The 14,081-nt window shown below is 47.3% G+C and overlaps 1 protein-coding gene across 1 annotated transcript in view; it reads left to right on the forward strand.

Moving 5' to 3' along the window:
• ABCG8 (ATP-binding cassette, sub-family G (WHITE), member 8) overlaps positions 1–12,408 on the forward strand; it is a 26,227-nt gene extending 13,819 nt beyond the window's left edge. The window contains exons 4-13 of the mRNA XM_006839465.1: positions 2,897–3,135; positions 3,801–3,933; positions 4,050–4,319; positions 6,876–7,038; positions 7,116–7,205; positions 8,621–8,820; positions 9,431–9,507; positions 10,403–10,670; positions 12,039–12,166; positions 12,271–12,408. Coding sequence (XP_006839528.1) covers positions 2,897–3,135; positions 3,801–3,933; positions 4,050–4,319; positions 6,876–7,038; positions 7,116–7,205; positions 8,621–8,820; positions 9,431–9,507; positions 10,403–10,670; positions 12,039–12,166; positions 12,271–12,408 — 1,706 coding nt within the window. The remainder of the gene's footprint in view (positions 1–2,896; positions 3,136–3,800; positions 3,934–4,049; positions 4,320–6,875; positions 7,039–7,115; positions 7,206–8,620; positions 8,821–9,430; positions 9,508–10,402; positions 10,671–12,038; positions 12,167–12,270) is intronic.
• Positions 12,409–14,081: the final 1,673 nt, after the last annotated feature.

Below are 14,081 nucleotides of genomic sequence, written 5' to 3' on the forward strand. Positions count from 1 at the left end.
TGAGGCTTTCTACTCCCATAAAGATTTACACCCTCGGAAACCCTGTACAGGGTCGCTATGGGTTGGAACCGACTCGATGGCACTTAACAACAACAACATATATATACACCCCCAAACACACACCTTCTTTTGAAAGATGCTAAAGCTTGGAGAAGTTGAGTGGTTCACCTATGTTGTTGGTAAGTGTGCTGAGTCACTTCCGATTCACAGTGAGCCTGTACAGGGTTTCTGAGGAGTGTCTCGTGGGTTTGGACCACTGACTTTGTTATTAACAGTCCAGTGCTTATCCTACAACACCACAACATTTAATGCCGCACAGGAATTGTAACTTTGGCTCCTGATTCTCAGATTAAGCTGCTCCTTGTTGTGATACCCTAACATAGTTTCAGAAACAGCACTTTTTACATTTTAATTAATCATTTCCAAAAGCAGAGATTACTCAATTTTTTAAATGCCTGTTTCCAATTTTTAGTCCTCTGATAGAGAAGTTCTGTTTATTGTCTAGCCAAAGATCAAGTGGGATAATATGTATGAATGCACTTTGTAACTGTAACATGCTTTACAAACAAAAGTCATTAAACCTCTCCCACTTCCGGCCCTGCAACTGCAATTCTAACTTAGCATAGAAAAAAAAAAAAGTTTTTTTTTTTTCATAGGCCTGTTTTATTTTTGTTTTTAATTTGTAGTGCCTTTTCTTGTGACATCTTTCTTTTCTTCAATGATTGGGCATGTTGGGGACACCTGGGATCGTATCAGGCACCTCCATAAAGCCTTAGAGTCTACCTGGTTAATACTTGTTACCTACCATGATGCAGGTATTGCTGTTGTTAAGTGCTGTGGAGTCAGTTCCTACTCATAGCGACCCTGTATAGGTTTTCTGAGGAGCGGCTGGTGAATTTGAACCACTGATCTTGTGGTTAAAACTGACCTTGCAGTCCAGTGCATTATCCCACAGTGCCCTGGTTTGTTATAGTTAAGTGACATTGCTTCAGTTCTGCCTCATAGTGACCCTGTATATGGTTTCTGAGGAGCAGCTGGTGGGTTTGAACCACTGACCTCATGGTTAGCAGTTCAATGCTCATCCTACAGTGTCACACCAGGAGTCCTTGATTTAGGGTTGAGGAAAGTGAAGTTCAGTGCAGGATTTATAATGAGTAGTCCTCAAGTCAGCTTTTTTACTTGGCTGAAATTAATATTATTTCTGAGACAGATTTATCAGTTATGCCTCCTCTGACTCTCTTTCTCTCTCTCTCTCTCTCTCTCTCACATACACACACACACATACATGCAAGAATGGTAGCCATACATTTAAAAAAAATAAACTGAAAACAGTCTAGACATCTTAGTTTATTGTGCAGAATCAGGATTCCATAAGGGCTTTCTACCGTGTAAATGTACTGATTTAGAGATTCCAGCCCATTCAAGGAGTTCTGGTGTGGAGCTGTAGCCCTGATCTGCTAACCAAAATGATGGCAGTTCAAAACCACCAGTTGCTCCTCAGAAACCCTATACAGGGTCACTATGAATCGGAACCGCCTTGACAGCACTTATCAACAACAGCCCTTTCATGATGGCGTTGCCTGTCTGTGGGTGTATTGTCCTGGTTCCTAGGGGTCTGCTCAAATGCACAAGGAATCCTCCTCTGGGAAGACAAAGTTTTATTAGGAAATGTGGCCTTCCTGCCCTCTGAGTGGAATCTTCCTTATTCTGGGGGTCCCCTGCATTCCCAGAGCCTGGACCCCATGTCCGAGGCTGAGAGCAGGATTACAGCCTCTCTTGGTTTCTCTCTGGCTGTTAAACTGCACCAAAGTTCACAGGGACCTTTACCAAGGTACCCTACAAGCCAACCTAGAGAGCCTCTGGTTGGTCAGAGAAGGATCATGTAGGAAGGCTTCTAGTTTCATGAGGGTTTTTTGTTCTTGCACCAGACTGTCTCTTTGGAGACGTTGGAGCTGCCTGCAGATGGCAAGTGACAAGGAGGAGTCATTGTGTGGTATTTGTTAAGCCCTGGCACTTTCCTTGTTTAAAACCAACTTGGAAAATGAATTTACTGCATTCCAAAGAGAATACACATTAAAGAAACCAAAATGCCTCTACATGGGGCAGGGAGTGGGGGTTGGAGGAAGGTAGAACTATACACAGCTCATTTCCAGTCTGTTTGCAGGATAGTATTCTTAGAGCCTAACCCCATTTTGCATTATAAATTAGTCCAAAAATGCCTAGGGAACAAATGTTTTGGAAAAAGATGTGTAATCGGATGCTTTTTTCCCTCGCCCTTTGGAAGTGAATGGCATTCACCATTTTTGAGAGAGTAAAGAACATCACTGAGAAAAATGCAAGCAGGATGAGTGTACTCAGACCACACGTGTACACTGTGATGTAGTTGGAAAATCATTTCCATATCAAGTCTCACTGGTTTTGTTTTATTCTCCCCTCCCTTATTTCTCAAAATAAATTCTGGTTTTGCATTTTTTAAAAGGCACCTTATTAATGCTCCAAATTAATCCTGCCCACAAAACTAGCTTCTGAGTCAAATGATATTGAGTGACGAGACATTGCTGGCATGTTTGCCAGCCCAAAATAGTTATGCTTCAAAGTGCAATTAACGCCAGCCTTGCTGGGAGAGAGAGGTTGCTGGTTAGGGGTGGGCTGGGGAAGGCTCAGAGCGCTGCCTTATCCACAAGTGCTCATGTTGGCTGCAGGCAAAAGCCTGGTGCTCCAGTGGAAGTACTGGGGTCACCCCACCCAGGCCTAGGAGCCCAGCCACCTGCCCTGGGGCTGGTTCCTTCTGCAAGGACAGAGGTGCTCCAGTTAGAAGATGAGCAGCAGGAAGCAGTGGCTCCTAACCTTGTCCCACAAAAGTTTTGCTCTCAGGATGTCTCTGGTGACTTCACAGGCTATGGGAGGGCCTCCTTGCTGGACGTGATCACTGGCCGAGGCCATGGTGGTAAGATCAAGTCTGGTCGGATCTACATCAACGGGCAGCCTAGCACGCCGCAACTGGTGAGGAAGTGTGTGGCCCATGTGCGCCAGCATGACCAACTGCTGCCCAACCTGACTGTCCGGGAGACCCTGGCCTTCGTCGCCCAGCTGCGCCTGCCCAGAACCTTCTCTCAGGCCCAGCGGGACAAAAGGGTAATTCCCTGACCCCGGTTGTAACCTTCAGGGTCCGAGAAGCCACCGTCTCCTGTCCCTCTGCATCCCTCCCTGTCCTACCAAGACCCATCTAGCCACAGGTGGTATCTGAGCAGCTAGCTCTCCACCATCTGCCACCAAATCTCACCCTCCACTTTTGTTCATTTGCCTGTTTGCTTGTTTTCTGAGCCTCTGTATGTACAAGGACCCCAATTGTCTTGTCTTCAGAATATGACCATGTCCCCCAACATGTGCCATTGTGCCCAGGACACAGATATCACTCCACATCTGTGAGAAAACTCAGGGATGTGAACATTGCTGTGGGAACTGTCCTCATTCACTTTAATAAATAACCAAGGGAGCACGCGTTTTAAATTTGAATCAAAATGTTTCCGGCCCTGGAGTTAAAAAAGAAAAGATGTGTTGCTGTCGAGTCAATTCTGTCCCACGGTGATCCCACGTGATAGAGTAGACCTGTCCCACAGGCTTTTCTTGGCTGGAATCTTTACGGAAACAGATGGTCAGATCTTTCTTCCAAGGAACTCCTGGGTGGGTCTGAGCCATCAACCTTTTGAATAGTAACTAAATGCAAACCATTGTGTCACCAAGGGGTCTTGCAGCCTCGGAGGTGACATCTAACACAGCAGGCTCTCTCCTGCCCCAAGGTGGATGAAGTGGTTGCGGAGCTGCGGCTGAGGCAGTGTGCCAACACACGAGTGGGCAACGAGTACGTGAGGGGAGTATCTGGGGGAGAGCGAAGGAGAGTCAGCATTGGGGTACAGCTCCTGTGGAACCCAGGTGAGAGCCGGGGGATGGTTGGGGAAGAAGAGACTTATGTTGTCCACCTTGGCTTGGCGTGGCCTGGCCTGGCCAGTGTGCGGTTAACCCACCAGGCTCCTCTCTCTGTTGGGAAGGCATTCTTATTCTGGATGAGCCCACCTCGGGGCTTGACAGCTTCACTGCCCACAACCTGGTGAAGACTTTGTCCAGGCTGGCCAAAGGCAACAGGCTAGTACTCATCTCCCTCCACCAGCCCCGCTCAGACATCTTCCGGCTGTTTGACCTGGTCCTCCTGATGACATCTGGCACCACCATCTACTTGGGGGCTGCCCAGCACATGGTCCAATATTTCACGGAGATCGGCTACCCCTGCCCTCGATACAGCAATCCTGCTGACTTCTACGGTGAGTGGTGAAGCCAGAGGGGCCGATACACAGGGGCTCCCCACAGCCCCGAGTACCATCAGAACTGAGTGATAAGACCCAGGAGAGAAACATGCAGAGGCTGTAGGAGATGGGAACCAGGATGGAGGTGGTGGACAGAGGGCAGTGTAAGCCATAGGTCCATTTGCCAAGTATCACCTGCTAGAAGTAAGAATTTGCAAAAAGCAGCTTCTGAAAAATAGCCACACTTCCATATGGGTAAGAAAAGACTCTGGGTGTTCCAGAGAGGGGATAGAATTCAAGACGGTTGAGTTTCATTTCTAGAATGAGGCCTTGTTTAGGTTCTGTAGGCAATTTTAAGGAATTTGAGGTCAGAAAGCCGTGATGAAATCTTAAAACTGAGCTCTGATGCCCTTCAGAGGCAGGGAGCCTGCCCGAGGTACATGCTACCTCAGACCTTGGCCAGTGAGTGAATCTCTAGATATGAAAATTGCTCAAGTTCTGAGTCCTCAGCATATGGCCCTGAGGGAAGCATGAACCTTTCCCCTCATTCCTGTGGGGACAGATGCCTCCTAGTTACCCATTATGGACTCTGAGTGTCAAGTGACTGCTAGACTGGTGGTGCAGTTGAACCATGGCCCAGAGGCCACCTAGTGCATGACCTTGACCTTGATTCATGGGCCAAAGTGGTCAAGGAGTCCAACTCACCTCCCAGATGGCAAGGTATAGTGGAGACCTCATCACTAAGCATGGACACAGGATCATTTACTTGAGGACCAGAGGCACGAAGACCAGAGTCTCTCCCTTTGACCCTCCCCACCCTGCCAAGTTAAGGACATCCCCATCTCTACAGATAAGACCAGAGTCCAAAGTGCTAAACAACCTGCTTGCCTGGTTGCAGAACTCGGCCTTCCACCTGGGATGTCTCTCCCAGCCTTGATCCCTGTCCCTGCTCCTATGCCCTCCTCACCAGCATCCTCCATCCATCTCCCAGGAAGACGGGCCAGTCTGTCCAGGCGCCAACCCTCACCCTTACCATACCATCCATGAACTCACATAGTCCTCACCCTCCTTCCCTGGGGTCAGGGGCCAATCTAGTTTCTTGTCAGCATGTCATCTTCAATCCAGTTGTTACATCTGGAGATAAGGGGGCAGAGTGCACATGCCAACCTAGCCACTGGGGAAAGACCTGAAGTAACCTCAGACAGAGGTTAAGAGAGGTCAAATGCTCACATTGACTAGATTAGTATCAGTTGTCAAGTTGACTGACCTATGGTGACCCCATGTGTGCCAGAGTAGAACAGGGCTCCATAGGGTTTCATTGGCTGATTTTTCTCAAGTAGATCAGCAAGACGGTCTTCTGAGGTGAACTTCTGGGTGAACTCAAGCTTCCAATCTTTTGTTCAGCAGCCAATGGTGCCTTCTAGGGACTCCTAAATGCCCATAGCTGAATCTGGTGTTCTGATCTGCAACCTACACACTGGGGAAGGAGGGACATAGCCGAAGTTTACAAGACCCCTGTTGGACATGACCTGTCTGGTTATGAAATGGGATGAAGGAACAAGAGAGAGGCTGAGAGATAACTCCCAGCCGAGTCCAGGCTTTACAAAAGGAATGGAGGCTGAGAAGAAGACTCTGAGGGTTGGCGTGAGGTGGGCTTAGGAAGACCCCAGTTGGACTGGGAGGGATTTGCCTTTTCCGATCATGTGGGGATTTGGTAGTTGAAGGCAGAGTTTCTAGGAGAGCAAGAGCAGGGGCTGGAGCTGCCAATGCCCACCCAGGAAGCCTCTCAGTGGGTGCATCAGGGTGGTCCTCCATCTGGTCTGCCAACTACCCCTCTGCTCTCTGGGAGAGCAATTGACTAAAGGTTCACAGAGATCTCCACAAGAATACCTCAGAGATCTCCACAAGAATACCTCAGGTTCCATTCCAGACCACTGCAATAAGGCACATTTGCAATAAAGCGAGTCACACAATTTTTTTGTTTCCCAATAAATATAAAAGTTACGCCAACACTATATTATAATCTATTAAGTATGTGATAGCATTATAAAAGAGTTTGGTAATTGTGAGAACCACCAAAATATGACACAGAGACAAAAAATGAGAACATGCTGTTGGAAAAATTATTTGGAAAGACTTGCTCAAAACAGTCTTTGCTACAAACCTTCAATTTGTTTAAAAAATAAAACAAAACAAAAAATACCCCACAATATCTATAAAGTGCAATAAAATGAGATATGCCTCTACTGACAAGAGGTGGGCCCTTGCACACCTCAGCCCACATCTGCTCTCCTTTGGGTAGTCAAATCACCATCAGCCAAAGTGGTCATTTCCAGTGAGGAATAGAACTGCCCAGGAGCCCTGGCCAGCCCACCTTCTCCTGGTCAGGCAGCCCCAGCAGCGAGGCCTCATGTTGAACAGCTGGATCCTGACACCTAGACATGTGGTTCTGATGGCTCCTCCTGTTTCGTTCTGTCCTGCCCTGGAAATGTTCTATGCTAAGAGCGGGCCAGAGCCCCCAGGGCCCCTTGCTGGAGAGGTGGGTGGTTCACAGCCCACATTTTCTGCTTCCAGTGGACCTGACCAGCATCGACAGGCGCAGCAGAGAGCAGGAGGTGGCCACCAGGGAGAAGGCTCAGTCACTGGCAGCCTTGTTTCTAGAGAAAGTGCGTGACTTTGATGATTTTCTGTGGAGAGCAGGTCAGCGGGAGATCAGCGTGGGCCCCAGTGCAGAGAGGTAAGGGGGCTGGGCATTTAGGGTTTGAGCTCCTGCTGAAGGGGCTACCAGTGACTTGTCCGCACTGCCTCCCACAGCCCCAGCTGCCTGACAGACTCCCACTACCTCCAGATGCCCACGGACCCCCAGCTGCCAGGGGTGGTGCAGCAGTTTACCATGCTGATCCGGTAATTGTCCGTCCATTCATTTCCTCCCAGAACATCTTTGTCGCATCAAACCAAGCCTTTGATGTTTAAAGTGAATTTGAAGGAGGAAGTAAGATGTAGAATTGTTTGGATAAACAGTCTTACTGAGACCAACGGCAGCTCCCAGCATGATACAGAACTATCAGTACTCACAGACCTCTTCTATTCTTCAAATGAAATAAAAATCTCTTCACTGGGTCATGTGACAATTCAGGACAACCTCAAGTGGGAAGGGGAGGTCCTCTATTGCACCAGCCCCCAGAGAAAACTAGAGACAACATTTTGGTGTGTGTCTGTATACGTATCAACATTTTAATCCATAGTCTGCATGTTGTTCTGGGACCAGTTTTTTCACTTACAATAATAGTGTTTATATCTCTTACCCTGACTTCTGGTGTGGCACTGTGGGTTAATGTACTGGACTGCAAAGTCGGTTTGAACCGCAAGGTCGGCAGTTCAAGCTCACCAGTTACTCCTTGGAAACACTACACAGGGTCTCTATGGGTTGGAATCTACTCGATGGCACATAACAACAACAACATACTTCTCACCTGGGTAGCTCTTCCTCATTTTTCTTGACACAATATAGCTGTATTCATAATTCATTTACCTACTAGAGACATTTTTTTTTTAAAGTTATGGCAAAATATACATAAGAAAACATTTGTCATTTTAACCATTTTTAAGTCTAAGATGTCGCAACATTAATTTCGCTAGTCATTTGCAACTGCCACCACTATTTCTAAACGTTTTACATCACCCTAGGCAGATAGTCCTTAATTTCCCTCCCCTCAACCTCTAGCCACTTCGGATCAGCTTTGATCTCTATACATTTGTCTATTCTAGATATTTCATTGAAATGGGGTTGTACAGTATTTGTCCTTGTGTTTCTGACTTATTTCACTCAGCATAATGTTTTCAAGGTTTATTCACATTGTAGTATATACCTGGACATTGATACTTTTTAATAGCTGAGTCATATTTTATTGTATTGTATGTTTATTCACTCATTCATTAACAGATAGTCTTGAGTTGTTTCTACCTTTTGGCTATTGTAACCATTCAGGGCATTTGCAGGCCGTTGCTATTACAAGCAATGCTACGACAAACATCCTTATCCATACATCTGATTAATTTTGTCCTTAGGATCATTTAAGTAAAAAAATTGCAAGGCTGACAAATTGATAACAAAAATAATAATCATTTATAGATTACCCACTCTGGGGCAGATGCTTTTAACAATTATCTTAGTACTCACAGTGACTCTGATAATGGGTATTATTGTCCCCATTTTACAAATGAGAAAACTGAGGCTTACAGAGAGTAAGTTACTTTCCCAAAGCCTCCAGGGCTGGTGTATATCGTCCCCTTGGCACCTGTTTCTTTTATTTTTCAAGTCGTCAGATTTCTAATGACTTCCGAGACCTGCCCACCCTTCTCATCCATGGGGCGGAGGCCTGTCTGATGTCCCTGATCATAGGATTCCTCTACTATGGCCATGGGGACATCAAGCTCTCTTTCATGGACATGGCTGCCCTCTTGTTCATGACCGGTGCTCTCATCCCTTTCAATGTGATCCTGGATGTCATCGCCAAATGTGAGTCCCCCAGATTCAGGGTATCCCCACCTTCTCAAAGCTGCTTAACTACCAGGAGTTCCTCTGCGTTCCTGGATTTGCTGAAAACTTTGTTGAATAATTTCATTATGGTTGTGAAGTAAGAGCTAGCTGATCATCGCTTTACAGTTTGCACATCTGTGTTAGTATGCCAATGAAAGCACATTGCCAGTGAGTCTTAGCCATCCCCACCCTGGTAGTACTTAGACTTGGCAGCATCGTACATACAAGTCACAAACTATGAAGGGCTTTCCCTGACCTGACTCATCTGACCAAACATCCACAATAGGATGGTTTTACTCAAAAGATAGCAAGTATAGACAATAGAACCACCCACTGCCGATTCTGACTTATAGTGACCTTATACAACAGAGAAGAATATCACGTTCAGGCTTCCAAGACTGTAAATCTTTACAGGAGCAGACAGCCTCATCCTTCTCTCTCAGAGTGGCTAGTGGATTTGAACCATAAACCATGAAGTTAGTAACCCAACGCTTAACCCGCTGTGCCGCCAGGGTTCATTTAGTTGTATGAAGAGGGATTCAGACACTGTCAACTAATTTCATTCTCTTCTCTTGTTTGCCCATTTTAGGTCACTCGGAGAGGGCCATGCTTTACTATGAGCTTGAGGACGGGCTGTACTCGGCAGGCCCTTACTTCTTTGCGAAGGTGACGGGTCAGGGCTGAGAACCAGTGGGCACTCGGGGTGGGGGCTGACCCTGACAGGCAAAGCCCGGGAAACTGGCCATCTCCTCAGGGTTGTGCACAATCTGTGTGTGGAGATGTCACAGTGCTAGCAGAGGGCCAGAGTCTTGATATTTTCTAAACATTTAAAAGAAGGCCCAGGATCAGGAATGACAATTTTCTGGTTAACATGAACCTAATATTTAAAAAAAAGTAGGAAAGACTTACCACACTTTATCTCTCCTCCTCTCTGCCCCCGGAGCTTTACCCAGTGCCGTAAAGCAGGTTACGCAAGTGTTACTATTCTCATACCAGCAAACTGGAGGCTCACAGAGGTTGTGGCAGTTACAAGGCCACACAGCATCAGGTCCAGGCATACAGAGTGTGGACTTCAAACTGGGTCTTAGGAGAGCAGACATCAGCCCCACCCCTACTGCGGTTTTCACTGGCCACGCTGCCTCTCTGTGGGAAACAACTCCAAACTGCCTCACAGGGAGCCCAGGGGGGTGCCAGGGACACCCACAGCTGTCTTGAGCCAGCCTGGTCACTGTGAGCAGGGAAGGCCGACATCTTTGGGGGCTACTGCCTTTAAACATATGTGTCCCTGGGGTGGCACTAGTGGGTAAGCATTCAACTACAAGATGAAAGGTTGGCGATTGGAGCGTAATCAGAGGCTCCCTGGAAGAGGCCTTTCCATCTGCTTCCAAAAGGCCACAGCCTTGAACACGCTGTGAAGCCTAGTTCTATTCTGAACACCTGGGCTCACTAGGCGTCAGAATCAACTTAACAGCAAACAACAATAAGAAACCCTGAAATGTTTTTAAAATAATGGTCAGTGAAGGCACTGGTTCCACGTACCTGCTCAGGCTATTCTTTGTAGATCCTGGGGGAGCTCCCGGAGCACTGCGCCTACATCATTATCTACGGGATGCCCACCTACTGGCTGGCCAACCTCCGGCCGGGTCCTGAGCCCTTCCTGCTGCACTTCCTGCTTTTGTGGCTGGTGGTCTTCTGCTGCAGGGTCATGGCCCTGTGTACCGCCGCCCTGCTGCCCACCTTCCACGTGTCCTCCTTCTTTGGCAACGCTCTCTACAACTCCTGCTACCTCACTGGGGGCTTCATGATAAGCTTGGACAACATGTGGACAGGTGAGGCCTGCTGACCCTCCCCACGGAGCTTCATGGGGTTGGATGAAGCCTACTCTCAGCTGGATAGGAGCAGCAGCCTGTCCAGCTGTCCTGTGCCCACGGGGAAGTCTCCATTAGAAGGTGCCAATGCCACCTTCTCATAGCCTGCAGCTGACACTTGGCCATAGCATTTGGCTCTCTTACTCCCTCAGTCTCTACTTTCACCAGCAAACCAGGTCCTGTTCTGCCTCTTATCAGTAGCCACGTGCCATCAGGCCAACTGTGACTCATGGCAACCCCATGTTTGTCAGAGTAGAACCGTACTCCATAAAGTTTTCAAAGACTGGTTGTTCACAAGGAGATCACCAGACCTTTCTTCTTTCACATCTGGGTGGACTTGAACCACCAACCTTTCATTTAGCAGCTGAATCTGTTGATCATTGGTACCACGCTGGGACTCCTGCCTCCCAAATCTTTCTGACATGTCCCCTTACTTTGTCCTCCATTCCAGGCCCCTGTCACCTGATGCTGAGCTGCGGCAGCAGTCTGGTCTCTACAACTCTGGTCCTCCTTGTCCTCACCCCAGGCAGTGGACTTTCTGACATGCAAATCCATGTAACTGTCTTGTTCAAACTCTGCGGGCGCTGCTCCTGCCCTGCTGACTCAACCCAGCTCTCTGACGTCTCCTGTTCACTCCCTGTTCTCATCTGCAAGCCTGCACCTACCTCTTCTCTGATGTTTCACTGCCATCGAGTCCATTCTGACTCACAGTAGCCTCATATGTGCAGGGTAGCACTGTGTTCCAGAAGGTGTTCAAGGCTTTGACTGTTTTTGGAAGCAGATTTCCAGGTTTGTCTTCCAAAGTTCCTCTGGGTGGGTTTGAACCACCAAACATTCAGCTGGTAGTCAGGTGCTTAACTGTTTGTATAACCAAGGACACCTGGCTCGTTTCTAAGACAATGTATTCCCCACCTTGTGTACTGTGAGCCTCTACTTAACCTGTCTTCGAGGCCTTTCTTAACTACCCCGGGGCATGGTTTATTGTATCCACCACCTAGGAGACGACTTCAAGACCTCTGACGGGGCTCTGACATGGCTGCTGAGTCTCCCATAGCCCATAGTTCTGAGCAGGGAGCATGTGGTAGGTGCTAACATGAGTTTATGAACAAACGAGCAGATGGACCCTCAGACACACAACCCCTCAGTTCCATCCCAGTGGCCTAAGTGGGCCCTTCTGTGCTCTCTGTGTTCTCTGTCCCCCTTCTTGATTTCACTGGTTCAGAGCTATCACAGCCCTCTCTCTATGAGACTTTCGGCCATGGTAAATGTGCAACCTCCAGGGGAGCAAGTGGGTCGGGTCCTGACTAAACCAACTCTCCCTGTCTCCAGTGCCTGCGTGGATCTCCAAAGTGTCTTTCCTCCGGTGGTGTTTTGAAGGGTTGATGCAGATTCACTTTAAAGGACGCACTTATTACCTGGAGATGGGTAACCTTACCATCCCCATCTCAGGAGATACAGTAAGTAGTGCAGGGGCCTCCTATTTGAACTCACATTTATTTTTCACGAAATGGGTGAACATTCACCTGAACGTTTTGAACTCACTGAAGATTTGTGCCTGCAGATTGTAAGTGCCATGAAGCTGAACTCATACCCGCTCTATGCCGTCTACCTCATCCTCATCAGCATCAGTGGCGGCTTCATCATCCTGTACTACTTGTCCTTAAAGTTCATCAAACAGAAGTCGAGACAAGATTGGTGATACCCACCTGCTGATGGGGGATTTGTGCAGACCCTCCAATTGCACTCCCTTCTTCCCAAGGAGCCCCTTCCTGGGGACAATTTGGACAATGATGATACAGATGCTCAGCTACATCCGGCTGCAGTGGCACAAACTAGCCACAGGGTGGTAGTAGAATAAAGACAGTCGAAAAGGATTTCTGCTCACTGGCCAGAGCTTGCCATTACCGGGCACGTGAAAACCTGTGGCACCCTACAGTGTTGCTAATTTATTTCATATTGATATGTGTGTGTGTGTGTGTGTGTATATGTATATATACATATATATATATATAGAGAGAGAGAGAGAATTTTGGAGAAATTATGTAAAAATTGAGTAGACTATACAGGAATAGATAGGGCCCAGAGGGAACAATAACATAGTAACTAGCCAAAGGTTTGGCCGCATTTTCCAGGGTCTCCAAATTCTGTGAAGCCCCTCTCAATACAGAAAGCAATCTTTTAAAACATAACAAAATGGCATCCTTCTTTTTGTGTGGAATATGGATTCCAAAACCTGTATTGAAAACATTTTGTATTTATTGAGCATCTATTCTGGTCCAACTACTGAGCAAAATGCTTTTCATGGGCGAGGCATCATTAAACTCTCCAAACAATGTTTTATAAAGTGAGGACACGGAGGCACATGGCTCCCCTATGTGGTGGAGACATGTAGGGGTCAGAAGAGCTCTTGAGGCCTTTAGTAGTTGGAGGGCGGAAGGCAAGACTTGAGCCATTGCCAAGGCAGCCCCTGCAAAGCATGGATGCCCAGGAATGCTCAAGAAGATGGGGAGAAGGGGATTATGGAGGTTAAGTCAACTCAAATCTCTTAGAACTGCATTTTACTGGTCTGGCAGGGTTTCAGGACCTGCCCCCACCCATTCACAGCAGGCAGGCATTGGATGGTAAGATGCATATTATGACTGAGGAAAGATTGTTTCCAAAGGAAAGTTAGAACCTGGAACCAAAAGTAAAGGAAAACAGGATGTTTGAGAGACAAATAGTAGAAGCTCACCACAGGCAAGACCTGGCAGCAAGCACCTGGGAGTTCGTCAGAATCTCAGGCCCACCCAGACTCCCCAAATCAGAATCTTCATTTTAAGAATATCCTGGAGGACTGGTGTACCCATTCAAGTTTGAGACATGTTCTAGCATGCTGCCCTGCTACAACCAAGCCACCAGTTGCCAGCAAGTCCGCAATGACTCAGTGATCCCTCTTTAACTTTTGGAGCCAGTGGCTCTCCATTCTGGGAACTTTCAAAGATGTCAGTGTGAACTCCCTTCCCCCAGAGACTCTGATTCAGCTGGTCTGGGTTGGCACCTGGGCATCAATTTTATTTAAAATGTGTCCCACCCCCCACCCCCCCGGGCATGTGAGGCTAGGGAAGGTGGGATGTTCTTCATCTTTTTATTGCATATAGTTTGAGATGTGTCTGTTTGTAAATACCAAAGGTAATGCTTTATTATCATTATTGATTGTGATAATCAAATTTGATGTGAACTTTTTCTGCTAAGGGTCAAATAGTAAATATTTTAGCCTTTGTGGGATATATAGTGTGCTGCAATTATTCAACTCGGCTCTTTTGTAGTAAACACAGTCATAGGGCATACACAAGAAGGGGTGGCTTGACTATGTTCCAAAGAAACAGTATTTAT

Source organism: Chrysochloris asiatica, unplaced genomic scaffold (assembly GCF_000296735.1).
Source record: "Chrysochloris asiatica unplaced genomic scaffold, ChrAsi1.0 scaffold00024, whole genome shotgun sequence".
Lineage (NCBI taxonomy): Eukaryota > Metazoa > Chordata > Mammalia > Afrosoricida > Chrysochloridae > Chrysochloris > Chrysochloris asiatica.